General features: G+C 38.0%; 1 protein-coding gene and 1 pseudogene across 2 annotated transcripts in view; both read right to left on the reverse strand.

The window, feature by feature from the left end:
- Positions 1–5,286: 5,286 nt before the first annotated feature.
- On the reverse strand, positions 5,287–7,554 carry LOC129469915 (serine/arginine-rich splicing factor 6-like; annotated as a pseudogene).
- A 2,298-nt stretch (positions 7,555–9,852) lies between these two features.
- ZNF624 (zinc finger protein 624) overlaps positions 9,853–23,170 on the reverse strand; it is a 32,353-nt gene continuing 19,035 nt past the window's right edge. For both annotated transcript variants that reach the window (XM_055257124.2, XM_055257126.2), the window contains 2 exons: positions 22,796–22,891; positions 9,853–13,605 (listed from right to left, as the gene is read on the reverse strand). In XM_055257124.2, the coding sequence (XP_055113099.1) occupies positions 11,384–13,605; positions 22,796–22,891 (2,318 nt within the window). In that variant the 3' untranslated portion in view covers positions 9,853–11,383. The remainder of the gene's footprint in view (positions 13,606–22,795; positions 22,892–23,170) is intronic.

Below are 23,170 nucleotides of genomic sequence, written 5' to 3' on the forward strand. Positions count from 1 at the left end.
AATAAATAGAATCCATATAAAAGGAAGACTAAGATTCCAGAAATAAAACATCTGAGTAAAATGAGTAATTCAAAATATGGTTTTAATAGATTAAAAACAGGATAATAACAGAAATACAGGTAAGTGGAAAGTATCCAGGTTGACGCAGATAGATAGAGAAGAATGGGAGACACAGAAAACCATAAGAGCCATCTGGAACATGGTGAAGAGTCCTAAGCTATCTATAACTGGAAACCTAGAATTAGAGAGAAAACGAGGTAAAGCAATATTTGAAGAAACCTGGGTGAGAATTTCCCCACACTGATGAAAGACATCATAACACAGTCTCAAAAAGCTCTACAAACCCCAAGTATGATTCAAAAGCAAAGAAAACCCCTGCACACCCAGGCACATTGCAGTAAAACCTATGACAGCTAACAGCAAAGAGAAAATCTGACAAGCAGATAGAGAGAAAACAATGGGACTCACAATTCACAATAGACCTTTTAGTAGAAACTCTGGAAGCTGAAGACAATGGGATGTCATTTTATTTTAGATGCTTAAAAAAAAGAAAACCCGGCCAGGCGCGGTGGCTCACACCTGTAATCCCAGCACTTTGGGAGGCCGAGGCAGGTGGATCACGAGGTCAGGAGATCGAGACCATCCTGGCTGACACGGGGAAACCCCGTCTCTACTAAAAATACAAAAAATTAGCCGAGAGTGGTGGCGGGCGCCTGTAGTCCCAGCTACTTGGGAGACTGAGGCAGGAGAATGGCGTGAACCCGGGAGGCGGAGCTTGCAGTGAGCTGAGATCGCGCCACTGCACTCCAGCTTGGGTGACAGAGCGAGACTCCGTCTCAAAAAAACCCACAAAAACCAACAAACAAAAACAAACAAACAAATGGCAGCCTAGAACTCTATTTCAAGAGAAATTATCCTCCTAAATGAATGTAATATACATCTGAAAAGCTGAGAGAATCCACTGGAAGACTATGATAAAATGCCAGAAGAGTTAATCAGGCAGAAGGAAAATGACAGCAACTGGAACAAGGAGCTTCAGGAGAGAATTAAGAGCACGAAAATAGCTAAATATGTGAGTAAATATAAGCAGACATTGCTTAAAAACAATAATAGTAATAATATCTTTGGGAGTTTAAAATAAATATAGAAATAAAGATCTATGACAACAATGGAACAAAAGGCAAGGAGTAAATGAAATTAAATTATCAGTTTTTTTCATTGCTTTGAAATGGCAAAATATTAATTTCAAGAGTGTTCCAATGAGTCAAAAATTCATAGGGAATTTAAAGGGCTATTATCTTCAATCATTTCAGTCTCAGGACTGCTTTACATTTTTTTTTTTTTTTTTTTGAGGCGGAATTTTGCTCTTGTTGCCCAGGCTGAAGTGCAATGATATGATCTCAGCTCACTGCAACCTCTCTGCCCCTGGGTTCAAGCGATTCTCCTGCCTCAGCCTCCCGAGTAGCTGGGATTACAGGCATGTGCCACCACGCCCGGCTAATTTTGTATTTTTAGTAGAGGTGGGGTTTCTCCATGTTGGTCAGGCTGATCTCGAGCTCCTGACCTCGGGTGATCCGCCCACCTCAGCCTCCCAAAGTGCTGAGATTACAGGCATGAGCCACCACACTCGGTCTGCTTTACACTTTTAAAAATTATTGAGGAACCCAAAGAGTTTTATATAGATTATATCTATTGATATTTACTGTACTCGAAATTAAAATGGGAAAAGTTAAAAATATTTATTTTAAAAACTGGGCAGGTGCAGTGGCTTATGCCTGTAATCCCAGCACTTTGGGAGGCCGAGGCAGGTGGATCACGAGGTCAGGAGATCGAGACCATCCTGGCTAACACAGTGAAACCCCGTCTCTACAAAAATACAAAAAATTAGCCAGATGTGGTGGGATGCACCTCCCAGCTACTCGGGAGGCTAAGGCAGGAGAATTCCTTGAACCTGGGAGGCAGAGGTTGCAGTGAGCCGAGATCACACCATTGCACTCCAGCCTGGATGACAAGAGCGAAACTCCATCACAAAGAAAAAAAAATCACTAGGAATGTGGAAGATTTGAAGAAAACTATTAACCAACTTGATCTAATTAATATTTATAGAACATTAACATCTAATTGCAGAATTTTCAAGTGAAAATTCTTACTTTCGTGTTATTTTCAAGTGAATATGGAGCATTAACCAAAAAATAGAGGCTGCGCCATAAAGTAAGTCTCAACAAACTTCTAAGGATTAAAATAATATAGTATGAGGCCGGGCACGGCAGCTCATCACCTGTAATCCCAGCACATTGGGAGGCCGAGGCAGGTGGATCACTTGAGGTCAGGAGTTTGAGATCAGCCTGACCAACATGGTGAAACCTCATCTCTACTACAAATACAAAAAAATTAGCTGGTCGTGGTGGCACACGCCCATAATCCCAGCTATCCGGGAGGCTGAGATACAAGACTCACTTGAACCCGGGAAGCAGAGGTTGCAGTGAGCCAATATTGTGCCACTGCACTCCAACCTAGGTGACAGACTGAGGCTCTGTCTCAAAATAATAATAATAATAATAATAATAATATAGTGTGTTCTTTGATCACATTGGAATTAAACTAGATATCTATAATAGATAAATAAATAGAAAATCCACAAATGCTTTATATATATTTATCGTATGAACTAGCAACTCCAAACCTAGAAATTGATGCAATATAAATGAAAAAATATATGTCTACACCAAAAGTTGTATATGACTGTTCATAGCAGATTTATTCATCATAACCCCAAACTGGGAACAATTGCCCATCATCGAGTGAGTTAATCAATTGTGGTCATATATTAACATAACGGTATGCTACTCAGCAATAAGAGAATGAAACACTGATACACACCATATTAACGGATCTCAAAATGTTATGCTAAGAGAAAGAAGGCAGACACAGAAAAGTAGTATGCTGTATCATTCCATTTGTATGAAAGTCTAGAAAAGATAATTCTAATCTATACTGACAAAAAGTAGATTTATGATTTTTTGGAGACAGAGTGGGAAGCATTGTCTGGGAAAGAATACAGAAAATTTTGGGGGTGAGAAAAACGTTGTTTGATAGTGGTGGTGGCTATACAGGTGTATAAGTTTGCCAAAACTTATCAAAATGTAAAGTTAAACTGGGTACAAATTGTTGTATATCATTTATGTCTCAATAAAGGTGATAAAAATCTATTTGATACAGCTAAACAGGTACTTTAAAGAAATGTATAGTGTTAAATACAATTATTAGCAAAAAAGAATTCTTGAACATTGCTTATCTAAGATTTCATTCCAAGAAGCTAGAAAAAAACCCCAGAAAATCATATCCAAATAAAATACATAGAAGAAAATAAAGGAGCATAAATTAGTGAAAAAGAAATTAGCTCTATAAAAGTAGGTGGGTTTTTTAAAAAAATTAAATGTTAAGTCCTAGAAAACCTAATCAAGAAAACAAACAGAGAGTACATATATTACCAACACCAGGACTGAAGAAGGGAACATCACTTTAGATCCTAAAGATATTAAAAATAGAACAGATATTATAAACTATTTAAAACCAGTAATTAGATATTTTGGTGAAATTATATGGACATAATTTTTAAAAGAATTTACCAAAATGTACACGAGATATAAAATTTGATTAATCCTATGTCTATCAAATCATTGAATACGTAGCTAAAAATTTTCCAACAAAAATTTTCCCAGGTGCTACTCTGGTAATTTTTACACACAAAAATATGGCAAAATAATACCAAAACCAATAATACCAATCTTACACATCTTACCCACACTCTTCCAGAGGACCAAAAACAAACAAACAAAAAACCAAAAACAAAATAAAGGGAATCCTCAACTCATATTATGAGTCCATAATTCTGATACAAAGTCAAACAAGGCTATTACAAGAAAGAAAACACAGAAGACAATATGGACATAGACATAAAATCCTATACAAAATTTTGACAAATTTAATTCAATAATATATTAAAAATGTTACCCACAATAACCAAATGAAATCTATTCCAGGAATGCAAATTGCTTTAATATCTAAAAATCAATTTGTATAGATGAATCTTGAGGACATTATGCTAAGGGAAATAAGCCAGTTACCAAAGGACAAATACTGTATGATTCTACTTATATGAGGTTATCTAGAGCAGTCAAATTCATAGAGACAGAAAATAGGATGGTGGTTTCCAGGGTTTAGGGGGTGAAATGGGGAATGGAGAGTCATTGTTTAATGGGTATTCAGTTTCAGCTTTCTTTTTTATTTTGGAGATGGAGTTTCGCTCTGTCCCCCAGGCTGGAATGCAGTGGTGCAATCTGGGCTCACTGCAAGCTCCGCCTCCTGGGTTCACGCCATTCTCCTGCCTCAGCCTCCCAAGTAGCTGGGAATACAGGTGCCCACCACCACGCCCGGCTAATTTTTTGTATTTTTAGCAGAGATGGGGTTTCACCGTGTTAGCCAGGATGGTCTCCATCTCCTGACCTCGTGATCCGCCCGCCTCGGCCTCCCAAAGGGCTAGGATTACAGGCATGAGCCACTGCGCCTGGCCTCAGTTTCAGCTTTCTAAGATGAAACACATTCTGGAGATGGATAGTTGCACAATATGACTTAATAGCACTGAACTATACACATAATGGCTAGGATTATAAATTTTGTGTGTATTTTATGACAATTTTTTAAATTTAAAATCAAACCACATAATTTAAACACATTAACAGAATGAAAAACTATAATCATCTCAATAGTGGCAAAAAATGTCTTTGATGAAATTCAACACCCATCCTGATAACAAACCTCAGAAAAGTAATTTGAGTGATAGAGACTATCTAAAATTTACACCTCAAGTCATACCAAATGGTAAAATGTTTTGTTTTCCTTTAGATTCTGGGAAAAAGGCAAGGATGTCTACAAATCCTGTTTCTGGAGGTCCTAGCCAGTGCAATAAAGCAAGAAAAAAGTGGTATGAAGATTATAATGATGTAAAACTGACTTTACCACAGATGACATACTGTGTACGCAGAAAGTCAAAAAGAATGAACAATTATAAATAAGTGAATTTAGCAAGGTCACTGGATATAAGATCAACTTTAAAAAATCTATTCGATATACATATATATATATGAATGAGATATACCATACACCTATATTGTGGCAACAATCAGAAAATGAAATTAAAATAACAGCATTTATAGCATCAAAAACATCAAATGCATAGTACTAATCTAACAAAACTTCTACAATTGAAAAAATACAGTAACTTCCTTTTTTTTTTTAAATACCTTTTATTTTTACTCAACTTGTTAAAGGGGCAGATAAAGACTTTGGCAAATTTGATTAACAGCACAAAATAATGTTATCCAAACTGAATAATTTATTGCTGGTCTGAGGCTTGTCTTGTTTACACTAAAGTAGAATTTACGTTGTTTCCCCAAATGGCAGATATCAACATTTAAAGGAATTTAATAGTGACCTATTCAATAAGGCAATCATCTTGGTTGCAAACTTCTATTTAAATCTTACATAACTCAAGCTTTATAAAAAGCCAACATAATTGAAAATTGGGTTCTCCCTCTAAAGCCGTAAGTATTCAAAGCTCAAAACAGTTAATTTAAAAATAAGCAAACAAATAAAACAACAAAAAAACCCACTTACAAAAAAAAAAACTAAATGAGCTTAATCTTTACAAAAGTTATGTTAGCTCAAAAGCTATAAAATCAAAGTTATCTTAATTCTACAAAGAAGGGAGAGGGTCTTCATGCCACCATTTCCTTGAAAAACCTCATCTTTTTCATCCAATTTGGCCACAAATCAAATTTCTGTGTGCCCCTGTTTTCAAGAGATTCCTCTTGCAGAAGAGGCCAAGTATAAACATGGAAGAGTAACTGCCTAAGTAGGAAAGTGTTCCATAATAGTGTGCAGACAACAAGAGAGTTCTGAGTTAATCTCTGGAACTCGACCTGGACCTTGATCTTGACTTTGAGCGAGATCTAGAACGGGATCTTGAAGTGGCTCTTTTTGGTGGAGGGGACACAGAACGGGCCTTTGAGGGTGACCAGGTAGCGGCGAATTGGAACGGGACTGGCTCCTTGATCTGGATTTTGACTTTAGATGACCCTTTCCATTTTCTTTGGGGGATCGGGACCGAGACCTGCTTCGACATTTCTCATACTCATCCTTAGATCTGCTTCGAGAATGTGAATGGGAGCCCTGATCAGACTTGGGCTTAGATTTACTCTTTGATCTATATTTCCTGCCTTTTGATCGAGAACGTGATCGACCTTTGCTCTGCGACCTGGAACGGGAGCGACTTTTTGAGATACTTCGAGATCTACTGGGGCTGCTCCTGCGACTCTTACTTCGTGACCATCTTCTAGATCGAGACCTGGATCTGCTTCCAGAGTAAGATCGCCTATGGCTTGTGCGTGGCTTATCTTCAATAAGCCTAATATTTCTGCCATTTATTTCTGTGCCATCCAGTTTGTCCAAAGCACGCTTCATGTCAGAGTAGGAGCGAAACTCAATTACACCCTCATCTGTTCCTTCCTTGTGGGCATCCGCATAGGTTACTTCACCTGCTTGTCGCATAAAATCCTTTAAATCTTGCCAACTGCACAGACTAGAAAGATTTTCTACAGTAAGCCTGTATTCTGTACGAACAGGTGGTCCGTATTTGTCTTTGCCAGATGTTCTCCGATTGCTGTATCCACCTCCATCACTGCAGCTTCCCTAGCTGTAGCCGTCGCGATGGCGAAGCAGGCCCCCGGCGTGCTCTATGATTACGCGCTCGCTGCAGAGCTCCTTGCAGTTCAGCTCGTAAACGGCGTCGTTGGCGTCGCGGGAGTCCTCGAACTCCACGAAGCCGTAGCCATTTTTGAGGTCTACTTCGAGGAGGCCATAGCCACTGAAAAAGCGCTGGATGGCTTTCTCCTGGACGTTGTAGCTCAGGCGTAGTATGTAGAGGCGCGGCATGTCCGTGGCGGGCGGGGGCCCAAGGGCTGGTTGTGGAACGGCTGACCGCAAGCCAGTAGCCGCGGTGCGGGTGCGGGGACGGCAAAAGCCCGAAAACGCGCCTCACACCACAGCGGCGGCCGAGTCCAGCCACACAGTGGTTAGTAACTTCTGTAACTGAAAAAATTGTTGCAAAAATATAAAAATTGCTGAAATTTTGAGGTTAGTTCCTCAGGATCCACGTGCCTCAGGTGGATCACTTGAAGTCAAGAGTTCAAGACCAGCCCAGCCAAATGGGGAAATCCCCTCTACTAAAAAAAAATACAAAAAATTAGCCGGGTGTGGTGGCAGGCGCCTGTAATCCCAGCTACTAGGGAGGCTGAAGTTGCAGTGAACCGAGATTGTGCCACTGCACTCCAACCTGGGTGACAAAGCAAGGCTCCAACTCAAAAAAAAAACAAACAACAACAACAACAAAACAAATCTCAAAATGTTTAAAGTATCTATATAAATGAAATGTTTTGGAATACTCATAGATTAAATGTCTCAATATTCATGTTCATACCTTCACTTTTCCAGAATTAATCTATGTATTTGATGTAATGCCAACAAAATCCTAGCTTTTTGGTATGCAGTAACTGAAAAAAAAAAATCATTCAACAATGTATATGAAAATGCCAAGGACCTAAAAGTGACAATTTTGAACAAGAACAAAATTAGAAAACATACAGTTTACCCTTGAGCACAGGTTTTAACTGTGTGGGACCACTTATACATGGATTTACTTCTACCTCTGCCACTTGAGACAGCAAGACCAACCCCTCCTCTTCTTCCTCCACCTTAGCCTGCTCAACGTGAAGACGATGAGGATAAAGATCTTGATGATGATCCACTTCTACCTAATGAATAATAAATATATTTTCTCTCCCTTATTATTTTCTTAATCATATTTTTTCTCTAGCTTATGTAAGAGTACAGTATCTAATATATATATAAAATATGTGTTAATTGACTGTTATTGGCAAGGCTCCTAGTCAAACGTAGATTATTAGTAAAGTTTTTGAGGTCAAAATTATACAATGATTCTTTATTGTGTGAGGGGTCAGTTCCCCTAACCCCCGAATTGTTCAAAGGTCAACTGTACTATCAGTTTTCATTTAAATTATTTGGTATTGTTACAATAATAAAAGCGTATTACAATGAAACATAGTCCAAAAGACCCTAACATGCATGATCATCAGATTTATCATAAATGTTCAACTGCAAAACAAGGGAAAGAGAGGAAGATGGCCTTTTCAATAAATGATGTTGAACAAATTGCTTATTCGTATGAAAAATATTTTGACCTCTACTCCATACCATAAATTTCAGATGGATCATACACATAAAATAGATATGTGGAAGAGAATGTAGAAAAATATCTTTATGACCTTGAGTTAGGAAAATATTTCTTAAACTGGGCAAAAAAGCACTAATCATAAAGAAAAGTTATCCTTTATCAAAATTAAGAACTTCCGTTCATCAAAGGACATCATTTAGAGAGTGAAAAGGTAAGCTGCAGATGAGATACGTGTAATACAAACATCTAAAAAAAAACCCGTCTCCAGAATATATAAAGAATCCTACAAACGAGCAAAAATCAGCTCCCAACTAAAAAATGGCAAAAGTCTTGAACAGGTACTTCCCGAAGAAGATATTTAAAAAGCCAACACCTATCGAAAGGAGGGGCTCAACAGCATTATCCACTGAGGAAGTGCAAATTAAACCCATAATGGAATAGCGGCATGCACAAGAACCAGGCCCTGGGAGCTCACCGTGCCATTGAAACTGCTCTAGTCAGGTTGGTGTGGGTCATCCCCAGCCCCTTACCCAATGGATACTTTTCAGTTCTTTTGTCATTTGAACCTGCTGACCACATTCCTCTTCTTGAAGCGCTTGCCTCTAAGGCAGGAATGGGAGGGAGGGGTTAGATGTAGTGAGGATTCGGAGGCAGAATGGAGGGACCAACAAAGTTGGCATCATGCCATGTCAACTCTGTGACAGCAGGGCTTCTTAAAGGTCTGACTCTCAAACCTTTCAGTCAGAAAGTGGCACATTAACTATCCTCAATGAGGATTGGTCTCTTAGTAATAGTTAATAAGTTTCACTATTAAACTTCAATCAAAAATGGTCATTTTAACCAGAATGTCAAATTGTTCATTTATGATGGAAGATAATTCACATCAATCTCCTTCCCAATGTTAAATACATATTTACCCTGGCATTGTGAAATGGGTATTTGATCCTCTTAGCTTCCCTGAAGTAACTCATCATGCCTTGTTCTTTTTGGATGTCAGGTCTTTGGTCTGTTAGGGCCTTCTGGTATCAGGGACACAGCTTCTGGGTTCCCATCGTTACTCTAGGCCCCTCCTAGCAGAAGTATTTCATAGTGTTCCCAGAACTTCCAAGCCCTCATTTATAGACTTGGGAGTTATTCGCTATTTTCTCTCGCTACACTTCATCATGCAAAGTTCAGAGGCTTTACACAGCCTCTTCCATAAAGACACATGTTGTTGCCATTGTGACCTTTTCTTTGGTGGCATGTTGAAACTGGAACTTCTTTCTGAGGCTTGACGTCTTCTGGTCTACAGCCTGGGCACAAGTTCCAGATATTCTTGGGCACATTTTTCATCCATCTGGAATTTCTATCACCTCCTACAAATGAAACTCAGTGGATGGTAGGAATAAGATGCTAAGTAACTTTTTTTGGAATTTAGGTAACATCAAAACCAATTTCCATGCTCTAAGATGCATGAGCACCTCTCCCCCTCATTGTATATCCAGCACTGAAGGTAGGTCCTGGCACACTGAAGGTGTCCAATAAATAAAATGCACAACAAAAATATTTTTCCTTTTTATGTAAATATTACAGGTTCATTGCAAAGAAAAAATTAACTTAAAAACACAGAAAAGAAAGTAAAAAACAAACAAAAAATCTGATACTCCACTAAAACAGAAATAACCATCATTAATTTTTTGGAGACCATCCTTTAATCTCTCTCAAAAGTTCACATAAATACATAATATTACATTTACAGTTTTATACCATAAAGGCAGCATTTACATTTTTGTTTTTACAGTCTCCCCTTCCCTTATCTCTACTTCTTTTCTCACTCCCCTCAAGGTAATCAATATTAACAGCCTGGTGTATATTCTTCCATACCTGTCTCCATGTGCATCTAACCACACACACACATAAATACAAAATAAATGGGTGTGATTATTTTAACAAAAATGATATATTGTATATATACATTTGTTGTAAAGCAATTATTTATCAATACATTGTGGAAATACATTGAAGTCAGCTAGTATAAAGTCATTTTTAAAATTACTCTCACACTGTTCCACAATATGGGTATGTCACAATTTATCTAACCAGTTCCCTATTAATGGGCATTCACTCCGTTTGCAGTTGGGGCTTTGTGCCCCTCTACAAACAATACTTCAACAAACATGTTTATTTATATTCTTATGCATTGATGCTGCTTTTATTTCTATGGGACAGATTCCAAAAGTGAGACTGCTGGGTCTAAGAGTATTTATGTTTTAAACTTTTAAACATATATTGTTGGACTGCTGGTGGAAGTATGTTATACAACCTTTAAGTAATAGTACATGGTTTCCCAAATCCCAATAGCAAAAGATCTCTTAATTTTTGCCAAATCCATGAAGGGGAAGTTTCATCTCACTGAGCATTTCAATTTGCATTTCCCTGAGTGCTTTTTAGGTTCAAAATATTTTCACAGGATAATGATCACCTACAGTTGCTCTCCTATGAAGAACCATCCAGTCCAGAGGGATTAAAGACTTAAGTGTAAAAAATAAAATCATAAAAATCTTAAAAACAAATTTAGGATACTATGTATAACCTAGGGATTAAGGAGATCTCTTTTAAGTAAAATGAGTAAATAAAAAATCTAAAAAGGAAATGATATATTTTCCTATAAAAATGTTGTGCCATTACTATAAAGTATAAAGACAAATGCTAGATTAAGAAAAACATCTGCTACATAATGACAAAGGATTAATATCTAAAATATATAAAAAGCACCTCCAGGTTTATAAGACAGATAAATGAATAGAAAAATAGGCAAACACATATATAAGCAATTAACTAAAGATAATTTGTTAAATGAGTAAAGTATGAAATCTGGATGAACGCTTTAATTTGTTCATTATTTTCCTCTAGTGAGAGTTTCCTTATAACTTCTAAGATTTAATATCATTAAATGATTTCCCACATAATTGTTTATAGTTTCTCTGTATACTTTCTGATGAATTCCTAATGAAGATTTTCCTATTTTCATAAAATATAGTTTATAAGATTCATCTTGTGGAGTTGACATCTAGGTGAATGACTTATTGTTCTTTATATTAACTGAGTTTCTCTCTGATGTATTCTTTGATGTACAGTAAGGCTTGAACTACTCCTGAAGGCTTTTCCACATTCATTACATTTATAGGGTTTTTCTCCAGTATGCATCCTCAAGTGTACAGTAAAGTCTGAGTTAGTTCTGAAGGCTTTTCCACATTCTTCACATTTATAGGGCCTCTCCCCAGTATGAATTCTCTGATGTAGGGTTAGCTGTGATAGAGTAATACAACCCTTTCCACATTCCTTACAGGTGTAGGGTTTTTCTCCAGTGTGTGTTCTCCAATGCACTGTAAGGTAAGAACCCCTCCTGAAGGCTTTTCCACAGACATCACACTTATAGGGCTTCTCTCCACTGTGGATTTTCTGATGTTCTGTGACATGTACCATCTGGCTAAATGCTTTCCCACAGTCATTACATTTAAATGGTTTCTCTCCAGTATGTGTTCTTTGATGTGTATTAAAGCCTGAGTTACTTGTGAAAACCTTTCCACATTCATTGCATTTATAGGGCTTCTCTCCAGTATGCCTTCGTTGGTGCACGGTAAGCTGTGATGTATTAGTGAAGGCTTTCTCACATTCATTACATTTATATGGTTTTTCTCCAGTATGGGTCCTTTGATGTACAATAAGGTATGATTTAGTCCTAAAGGACTTTCCACAGTCATAACATTTATAGGGTTTCACTCCAGTATGAATTTTCTGATGCTCCTTGAGATTTACCATTTTGGTGAATGCCCTCTCGCAGTCAGTACATTTATATGGTTTCTCTCCAGTGTGAATTCTCTGATGTACAGTTAAGTGTGATTTTATTCTGAAAGACTCCCCACATTCATTGCACAGATAAGGTTTCTCTTCAGTATGAATACGCTGATGTATAATTAGAGAAGAAGAACGCATGAAGGCCTTTCCACATTCGGTACATTTATAAGGTTTCTCTCCTGTATGCATTCTGTGGTGTACAGTAAGGCATGAATAATTAATGAATGCTTTCCCACATTCATTACATTTATAGGGTTTTTCTCCTGTGTGAATTCGCTGATGTTCTGTGAAATTTGCGATGCGGTTGAATGCTTTCCCACATTCATGACATTCATAGGGTTTTTCCCCAGTGTGAGTTCTTATATGTACGATAAGGCTTGAATTACTTCTATAGGCTTTTCCACATTCGTTACATCTAAAAGGTTTCTCTCCAGTATGAATCCTCTGATGCACATTAAAAATTGTGGTATTCTTAAAAGACTTCCCACACTCGTTGCACTGATATGGTTTCTCTTCAGTGTGGGTCTTCTGATGTACACTAAGATATGACTTGTTCCTAAAGGCTTTCCCACAATCATCACATTTGTAGGGTTTCTCACCATTGTGAGTTTCCTGATGTCTTCCAAGTTTTGATTTATCACTAAAAGCTTTCCCGCATTCACTACATTTATAGGGTTTCTCTCCAGTTTGAATTCTCTGGTGCTGATTAAGACGGGCACACTGGCTAAAAGATTTCCCACACACATTACACTGATAAGGTTTCTCTTTAGTGTGAATTCTCTGATGTACCATAAGTGATGAAGAAGCAATGAAGGCCTTTCCACATTCATTACATTTATAGGGTTTTTCTCCAGTGTGGATTTTTTTGTGCTGACTGAGATATGAAGGCTGGCTGAATGTTTTCCCACATTCATTACATTCATAAGGTTTTTCTTTAGTATGAGTTCTTTGATGTTGAATGAGCAATGATCTATAACGAAAGGCCTTTTCACATGTACTACATTTGTAGGGTTTTTCCTTATTATTGGATTTTTTCCCCAAAGTAAGTTCTGAAGTCTGCCTTATGACTTTGCTGCCTTTCATCTCCTTGCAAATTACCTTCCCCAAATGGGTATCTGTAATCAAATTTAAATTCGCTGTGAAATTTTCCTCTTGTGTTTGGCATCTGCTGTGAAGCTCTTCTGTGGCAATGTCTGGTTCTGGAATAAGAATAGATTCAAATCTAAAGCCTCTTTGACTAGTGGGGGTCTTCTTGAGTGGAATTATTCTTTGACTCAAATGATTCTCCTGATTATTTTGTAATCTCAATATCCTATCATTCCATTTCCATAACCCTTCCATTCTGGAATCCCACAGACCATTCTCTGTAAGTTTCTCTAGTATGGCCTCCTGTGATAAATCTTCAGAAATAGGCTTTGTTCGTGTAGCATTCTTAGTTGCAGGTTTGGGCTCCATGTCTGGGGTAAAAAAGAGAAAAGTCAAGTAATTCCTTTCCTAAGCTGAGGCAATCTCACTAAACAGAATAATAAAAGTAATAAATACATGGATAATGAATATATGGTTTTAATTGCTTTCACACTGACTTGTTTTCTAGTGAGAAGAAGGTAGGGTTAAAGGAGGCTGGTTTAGCAAAAACTAAAGTAGCAAATTCAATGAAACTTTCCCGTTAAAAAAGTCTATTCAGCTGGGCACAGTGGCTCATGCCTATAATCTCAGCACTTTGGGAGGCCAAGGTGAGAGAACTGCTTGAGCTTAGGAGTTCGAGACCAGTCTGAGCAATATAGCAAAACCCTGTCTCTACAAAAAAAAAAAAAAATACAAAAATTAGCCAGGCATGATGGTGTGCACCTGTAGTCCCAGTTACTTGTGAGGCTGAGGTGGGAGGACTGCTTGATTCTAGGAGGTGGAGGTTGCAGTGAGCCAAGATTGTGCCACTGCACTCTACCCTGGGTGACAGAGCATGACTGTCTCAAAAAAAAAAAAAAAAAGTCCATTCATAGTTTAGAGCCAACTACTTTAGATGGTATTCTTCAACTTTTGACAACCTCAAAAACTGTCATACTTCCTTGCTTTCTATTTACTCCACAAACCAGACATTAGTCCCCAACCATACTTTCTATTTGTTCTTTTTTTGCTTGTTTGTTGAGACAGAGTCTTGCTGTGCCACCCAGGCTAGAGTGCAGTGGTGTGATCTCGGCTTACTGCAACCTCCACCTCCTGGGTTCAGGCAATTCTCCTGTCTCAGCCTTCTGAGTAGTCGGGACTACAGGTGTGTGCCACCATGCCCGGCTAATTTTTGTATTTTTAGTAGAGACGGGGTTTTGCCATGTTGGCCAGGCTGGTCTTGAACTCCTGACCTCAGGTGATCCACCCACCTCAGCCTCCCAGAGTGCTGGGATTACAGGCCTGAGCCACCATGCCGTGCCTGGCCTCTATTTGTTCTCATTCTTGATTGACTAGCTTTGTTGTGAGGGCTTTCTCAAATTCACTGGCAGAATAGTTTATTCAAGTCTTTGTACATACCTTTTAATAAAACTTTTATGGAAAAAAACACTTTGATTTTCAAAAAGAACTGAACAAACTAGTCAAAAGTTAATATTTATACTTACTGATATTTCAAATAGTGGTAATTATTGTTTAATTAAGGGTAGATTTTGCAACTTTTTTTATGGCCCTAAGAACATTTCTGATAGTTTGTCAAAAATTCATTAAAAAAATTACACTGTGGGATACTGGTCTTACAATGTGTTTGTGTATGCAATTTAATATTTTATTTTTAAGATACTTTAATGCTTTTTAAAACTTGTAATTCATTTTCTGGTAATTATGCCTCAATGTTTAAATATAAGTTCAATAAAAACTCTTGTCCATGGTAGAATGGTTTTATGACTTTTTTTTTTTTTAATTTTTGAGGCAGTGTCTCACTCTGTTGCTCAGGCTGGAGTACAATGGCATGATCTCAGCTCACTGCAACCTCCATCTCCTGGCCTCAAGTGATCCACCCTCCTCAGCCTTCCAAAGTGCTGGGGTTACAGGCGTGAGCCACTGTGCCCAGCCAATTTTATGATTTTAAAACCCACTTTTAAGCAGTATGATTTGTCTATGTTATTTTACTTTTATAAAATTTAAATTAATACTTTGTCATGCTGTTGCTATTTATCATTCTTTTACTTTTAAATAGTTTTAATTAGTTTGAGCATATTTTTTGCTGTCATAGGATATTATATTGCCAATATCTGATAAAAAAAAAAGTTTGCTGTCAGAAAAAAAGCTATAAGCCTGGGTGTGGTGGCTCATGCCTATAATCCCAGCACTTTGGGAGGATGAGACAGGAAGAATGCTTGAGCTCAGGAGTTTAAGACCAGCTTGGGCAACACGGTGAGACCCCATCTCTATAAAAAATTAAAAATGAGCTGGGCATAGTGGCACACACTTGTAGTACTAAGTACTTGGAAGGCTGAAGCTGGAGGATCCCCTGAGTCCAGGAAGTTGAGGCTGCAGTGAGCTATGATTGCATCACTGCACTACAGCCTGGGTGACAAAGTGAAACCCTGTCTCAAATAAATAAATAAATAAATAAATAAAGGCGAGACACAGTGGCTCACGCCTGTAATCCCAGCACTCTGGGAAACCGAGGTGGGCAGATTACCTGAGGTCAGGAGTTCTAGACCAGCCTGGCCAACATGGTGAAACCCCGTCTCAACTAAACACAAAAATTAGCTGGGCGTGGTGGCACACGCTTGTAATCCCAGCTACTCAGGAGGCTGAGGCAGGAGAATTGCTTGAACCCAGGAGGCGGAGGTTGTAGTGAGCTGAGATCATGCCACTGCACTCCAGCCTGGGAGACAGAGTGAGACTCCATCTCAAATAAATAAATAAATAATAAGAAAAGCTACAGAAAACGTATCTATAGCACCAATTTGGAATTCAGAAACTAATATTAAATTAAAAAGGTCAAAAGAATATGAAGTTGGAAAGCAGAAAAATTTGCTGCAAAATGCTCTAAAATTATAAAAGCTTAGAGTACAAAAAGGTTGTTGTTATATAAGTAATTAGAAATTTTCCTCAATAAATTTATTTGTAGAAACTTAATTTATATGCACTAAATTCTCATCTTTCTTGAGTGAAAGTAAAATGTTACTCCCAGACAACAAGAATAAAAAACAGAATAAAAACTTTTATATTTGAGAGGTCTGCACTTTGGGGATGTTAGAGGAAGTCATTTGGACCAACTTTATTGCTGAGAACAATTTGAAATGTTGGACAAAAGAACAGTCTGTTTGAAAGCATCTGAAAGCTAAAAAGACTTAACAAATTACAAGGAGAAAAACGAAACCCAGAAAAACAATCCTGGTATTTGGTGCCGTTTTCCCCTTCAAATGCCTGTTAATTCTCTAAGAAATGACTGAGAGGCTGAATAAGTAAGCAGAACTCTTAATAAACTCATAGGGCAAGAAAGACAGAGACGGATTTAGGTCCATTAAGGAGGACAATTCTGGAACAACTAGGGTTTGGCTGGAACCTTAAGGTGATAAGCCCTACAAATAGAACGACTAAGAAATAGATCAGCTGGTTCAAGGACTAAAACCCACCTCATTTAAATTTCTCATTGAATTAAAGTGAATGAAGATTGTTATAGTCCCTAGCCTAGCAGTCTGACAAAAGCAAACATTAATCCTCTGTGGGAAAGATTACATAATCTAGAACCTCCTATTATTACTATAGATTTTCATAGTCAATGCCTGATACCCAATCAAAAATAACAGGCATAAAAGGAGACAAGGCCGGGCATGGTGGCTCACATCTGTAATCTCAGCACTTTGAAAGGCCAACAACGGCGGATCACCTGAGGCCAGGAGTTCGAGACCAGACTGGGCAACATGGCAAAACCCCATCTCTACTAAAAAATACAAAAAAATTGGCCAGGCATGGTGGTGCATGCCTGTAGTCCCAGCTACTCAGGAGGCTGAAGCAGGAGAATCACTTGAACTTGGGAGGTGGAGGTTGCAGTGAACTGAGATTGCGCCACTGCACTCCAGCCTGGGTAAAAGAGCGAGACTCTGTCTGACACCCCCACCCCCAAAAAAAGGAGACAAAAATCAAAAGTCACATGGGAAAAAAATCAAGAGACAAAACAAATATACAGAAACACATCTAAAATGAATCCAAATAATTGAGGTCTCAGACACAAACTTTAAAATAACTAGGATAATTACATTTAAGAATATAAGATTAACAATCTCACAAAGATTTGTAAAGTATAAAATAAGAACCAAATGAAAATTCTAGAACTGAAAAATAAATATAGTAACTTAACTCAAAGTATGGGCTAAGAGCACAATAGAGACAGCACATGAGAGAGTTAGCAAAATGGAAGATAGGTCAGTACAAAGTATCCATACTGAAACACAAAATGATGAAAAACTTGCAAACGTTAGAAAAGCAGAAGAGACATCCAGGATAGGGTGAAAAGGTCTATCACAGATGTAACCAGAGTCCTAGAAGGTTAAAAAGAGAAGTGAGAGAGAATGGACAGAAGCTAAGTCAAAGAAATAATGTTTTAGAATTTTCCACAAGAGATAAAAAAAAATCAAGTCACAAGTCTTAGAAGCCAAATGAATCTTCAGCGTGAGAAATATGAAGAAAACTATACTAAAGTACACAGTAGTAAAACCGTTGAAAACTAAACTCTTAAAAGCAGCCAAAAAGAGACAGGGAAGGGCACAGTGGCTCACACCTGTAATCCCAGCACTTTGGGAAGCCAAGATGGGCAGATCCCTGATGTCAGAGTTCGAGACCAGCCTGGCCAGTGTGGCGAGACCCCATCTCTACTAAAAATACAAAAATTAGCTGAGCATGGTGGCAGGGGCCTGTAGTCGCAGCTACTCCGGAGGCTGAGGCAGGAGAATTACCTGAAACCGGGAGGCAGAGGTTGCAATGAGCCAAGATCACGCCACTGCACTCCAGCCTGGGCGACGGAGCAAGACTCCATCTCAAAAAAAAAAATCTGTCATTTTTTTTTTTTAAACAGTGTCTTGCTCTGTCACCCAGGTTGGAGTGCAGTGGATAGGATTACAAGTCTGTGCCACAATGCCCAGCTAATTTTTGTATTTTTAGTAGAGATGGGGTTTTGCCATGTTTCCCATGCTGGTCTTGAACGCCTGACCCCAAATGATCCACCTACCTCAGCCTCCCAACACCTGGCCAAAGACAGATAGATGTCCTTTAATGAGCAACAATTAGATCAAAGGTTACAAATTATAACCAATTTGGCCCATCATCTGTTTCTGCATAGCCAGCAAGATAAGAATGATATTTATATTTTTTTTTATTTATTGATTGATTTACTTACTTATTTTGAGACCGAGTTTCGCTCTGTTACCCAGGCTGGAGTGCAGTGGGCAATCTCAGCTCATTGCAACCTCCGCCTCCTGGGTTCAAGTGATTCTTGTGCCTCTGCCTTCCGAGTAGCTGGGATTACAGGCCAGTGCCACCATGCCTAGCTAAAATTTGTATTTTTAGTAGAGACGGGGTTTCACCACGTTGCCCAGGCTGGTCTCAAACTCCTGGCCTCAAGTGATCTGCCTGCCTTGGCCTCCCAAAGTGCTGGGATTACAAGCATGAGTCACCATGCCTGGCCAATTTTTACGTTTAAAATGGTTGAAAAATATATCAAAAGAATGTGAGACATTAAAAATGTATGACATTCAAATTTCAGAGTCCATAAGTGAAGTTTTAGTGGAGCACAACCACATTACTTGGTTAATATGTTGCCTATGGATTCCTCGGTGCTACAATGGCAGAGGGGAATAGTTGCAGCAGAGAGTCCTTATGATCCAACAAAGCCGACAATATTGCTGCCTTGCCTTTTACATAAAAGTTTAGACAGATGGTCCACTTCTCAACAGACTGTACATAAGACAGAAAACAATAAATGATACCTTTGAAATGTTGACAGAATATAACTGCCAATCTAAAATTTCAAACTTACCAAAAATATCCTCCCAAAATGAAGGCCAAATGAAGATACTTTTAGAAAAAAAAAGAGAAGAGGCTGGGCATGGTGGCTATTGCTTGTAATCCCTGCACTTTGGGAGGCCGAGGGGGGTGGATCACCTGAGATCAAGAGATCCAGACCAACCTAGCCAACATGATGAAACCCCATCTCTACTAAAAATACAAAAATTAGCTGGGCATGGTGGTGCATGCCTGTAATCCCAGCTACTGAGGAGGCTGAGGGAGTAGAATCGTTTGAACCTGAGAGGCAGAGTTTGCAGTGAGCTGAGATCGCGCCATTGCACTACAGCCTGGGCAACAAGAGTGAAACTCAGTCTCAAAAAAAAAAAAAAAAAAAAAAAAAAAATTAACAATATACTACTTTTAAAATAAAGACAAAAAGTACAAGAATACACAGAAAGTGAAAGTGAGCAGATGAAAAAAGATATACTATACAAACAACAACCAAAAGAAAGATGCTGTAGTAATATTAGTATCAGACAAAACAGACTTTAAGACAAAAACCTTTAAGAAATGAGATACTTCATAATGACAAAAAGCCAATTTACCATACAGATAACAATTATAACTTTGTATTTACATAATAACACAGCTTCAAATACAGAAAGAGAAAAAGTAAATGAACTAAATAGGAAGCAAATGTATAGTCTCACTAGCAGACTTTAAAAAAATCTTTCTCAATTGATAGAATAAGCTGTAAGTACACAGATTTTAACATAATTAACAAACTTAATCTCCTGACACATCTAGAAATTGTACTCAATACTCAATACCTATAGGCTATATATTTTTTCAAGAGCACAAAATGTTTAAAAAATTCTGCAAAGACTGACATAATTCAGAGCATCTGACCATAGCAGAATTAAAGTCAATAAGATTGCTAGAAAATTCCTAAATGGCACAAAATTAAGAAAAACATTTAAAAATAACCCAAGGATAAAAGATATTACAATAGAAATTATAAAATATTTTCCACTCAAAAATTATGAAGATGCTACATAAAAAAGTGTGATACAGTTCTGATAGCCCTAAACAATTAGAAAAGAACAGCTGAAAATCAATGATGTAAGTATCTAATTTAAGAGGTTAGAAAAGATCCACAAACTAAGCTCTAAGAATGGAATAAAATAATAAAGAACAGAAAGTAATAAAACTCAAACATACAAGAAAAAGGACTAAAAACAGTAATGTTTTTAAAAGCCAAGTAATGTCAGGCATGGTAGCTCACACCTGAAATCCCAGCAATTTGGGAGGACGAGGTGGGAGGATAGCTTGAGCCCAGGAGTTTGAGAACAGCTTGGTCAACATAGTGAGACCCCTTTCTCTACAAAAAATAAAAATCTTAGGTGTGGTGGTGTGTGCCTCTAATCCCAGCTATGTAGGAGGATGAGGCAGGAGGATCACTTGAGCCCAGGAGTTTCAGGCTGCAGTGAGCTATGATCACACCACTGCATTCCAGCCTGGGTGATAGAATGAGACCCTGTCTCAAAGGAAAAAAAAAGTCAAGTAAGATTGATAAACTCTAGCAAGATTGAGTAAGACAAAATAAAGAAAACACAAAAAACCAGTATCAGGAATAAGAAGTGGCACATCACTTCAGATCCATATAAACATTTAAATGATAAACAGGATAGTATGCCAATAAATTTTAAAATTAGATTAAATGGAACAATCCCTAAACATAATTTGCTAAACTGAAACAAAAAGAAATAGGAAATATGAACAGTCCTAAGTACCAAAGGCATAGAAGCTATAATTAAACACTTTTCCCAATAAAAGCTACAGGCCAAGATGGCTTCCCTGGTGAATTCCACTACCATAAAAAATAACTTTCCCTCTCTCAACTTTTTCTTCCCTCACCATAAGCTAATGATCTTGCCTCACATTTTAGAAACTATGGCAGCTATCATAATAGTGGCCTCAATCTTCCTGCCCTCAACTGACATGCAGGTGCACCCATCTTCTCTACCTTTCTCAGTATTACAACACAGGAGGTGACCTCTGTACCTATTCAAGGTAAATCCCCCTTTCCGTTCTAGATTTTATCTCCTTTAACCCTGTCAAACACTTTAGTCCTTTGTCTTTGTCTTGCAACATCAATGTCTCTCTCTCCATTAAGGCAATCCTATCAGCACTCAAACATGTCATAGCAGTCCCATCTCAAAACTAAAACAAGTATTTTTTCTTGACTCCATTCTTTCCTTTAGCCACTGCTCCATTTCTCTTTCCCTCTTCGTAGGGGAAAAAAATTCCCTCTCTAAAAAGTTACCTAAAACTATCTCTAATGTCTACTTTTCACTCACTCTTTTAAGTATAAATAATATCTGATATATAAAAATATGTAATTCATGTGTGGATTGTTCATGGCATCAAAATAAAATGAATGCTTAAATGAACCAGAATCTATTTATTTCTTTCCATCTCCACTACCATCACCCTAATCAAAGTTACTATCATCTCCTGGATAGACTATTCTAACAACCTTTTAACTTACTGCCTGCTTTATGCCTCAAGTTCAATCTCTATAAACACGGTTATTTTCTAAAAACCCTGCAGTAGAATCTCTCCATGCTTTGGAACTCACTTAGATCATCTACAAAGCCCTGCACAGGCAGGCTGCTACATCTCTAATCTTATTCTGTACCAGTTTCCCCTCACTTTAGTCACAGCAGCTTCCTTTTGATTTCCAGAACACATGGCATTCTTTGCTGTATCAGATCCTTTGCATTGTTGTTCCCTTAGCCTGGAATACTTCTCTTTTCCTCTTCCCCTTACTGTTTTCTTCTTCTGACCCTTCAGGTCTCGGCTTAAATGTCACCTCTTCAGAAGCTCCCCTGACCACCCTGTTTGAAGCAGGTGTTCTCATCCCACCCCAATTACTCTTTCTTATCCTCCAATTTATCTCATAGCTGGGAGGTATGGCAACCACCATTTAGTTTGTTTTTATTTGTTTGCCAAATTATCTATTTCTCAAAATTTAATCTTCATGAAGGCAGGGACCTGGTCCATTTTATTAGCTGCTATAGCCCTTGTACCTAAGCCAGTTCACAGTATATAGATGTATAATATTGATTAAATACATCAATACTATATTTTGATTCTCAACTGCTTCCTTGTTTGTATTCTCAATTAGTTAAGAACCTGGAGGAGAGGTGGTGGGTTCCTCCAAAGTTTCTGTAGCCTTGCAGGTGAAAAAAACTAAATAATGAGTAAATAAGTTTGCCTTAAGAGAAATCAGTGGGGACCCTTATGGAAGCGTTTTCCGGTAAATGAAGGAAGAAATGTCAGATAATGGTGAAACAAATGAGCAATATGAAGTTACCTGGAGAAGACAGACCTGAAAGGGATATTTTATGCAAGTTTGAATGAAGAAGAAATAAAATAATAATTATGAAAAGCATGTCCCCAGGAAAGCAGAATAGGATGAGATGGTTCCCAAAAGTGGAGGACAGACAGAGAGGGAGAGAGAAGATGGGGGTGAGACGGACAGGCAGTGAGATGGGGGATCTCTTCCTCTGAGACAGCTTTGAACAAATATATCTTCAAAATTATTTCAGATGTTCTGGTGAACATCCCCCTGTAGTCTGTTACTTCAAATAAATCCCATCTTCTTGGTTCTGTTTAACTCACCAGGACAGGGAATTCTTGAAATTTCTCTCACCGTCACCCATGGTCCTTTCCCATTCTCCAAATGAGATATCATGTCTGGTTTGGAAACTGCAAGCCCTGTCCAGAGAAAAATAAATAGGATTTGATTGGAGCTATGAGCAAGAACTCCTGCCAAATTCAGTCTCAGTTCTTAATCTTCTGGGCAGAATGACCATTACAGGAAGTTCTAGAGCCGCACTGTCCGATACAGTTGCCAATTGTCACATATGGCTATTTAAATTTGAATTTAAATAAAATTAAGTAAAATCTAAAATTCAGTTCTTCAGATGGACTAGCCAAATTTCAAGTGCTCAAAAGCCACAGGTGACTAGTACCTGCCATATTGTACAGTGATGT

This window comes from Symphalangus syndactylus, chromosome 20, assembly GCF_028878055.3.
Source record: "Symphalangus syndactylus isolate Jambi chromosome 20, NHGRI_mSymSyn1-v2.1_pri, whole genome shotgun sequence".
Taxonomy (NCBI): domain Eukaryota; kingdom Metazoa; phylum Chordata; class Mammalia; order Primates; family Hylobatidae; genus Symphalangus; species Symphalangus syndactylus.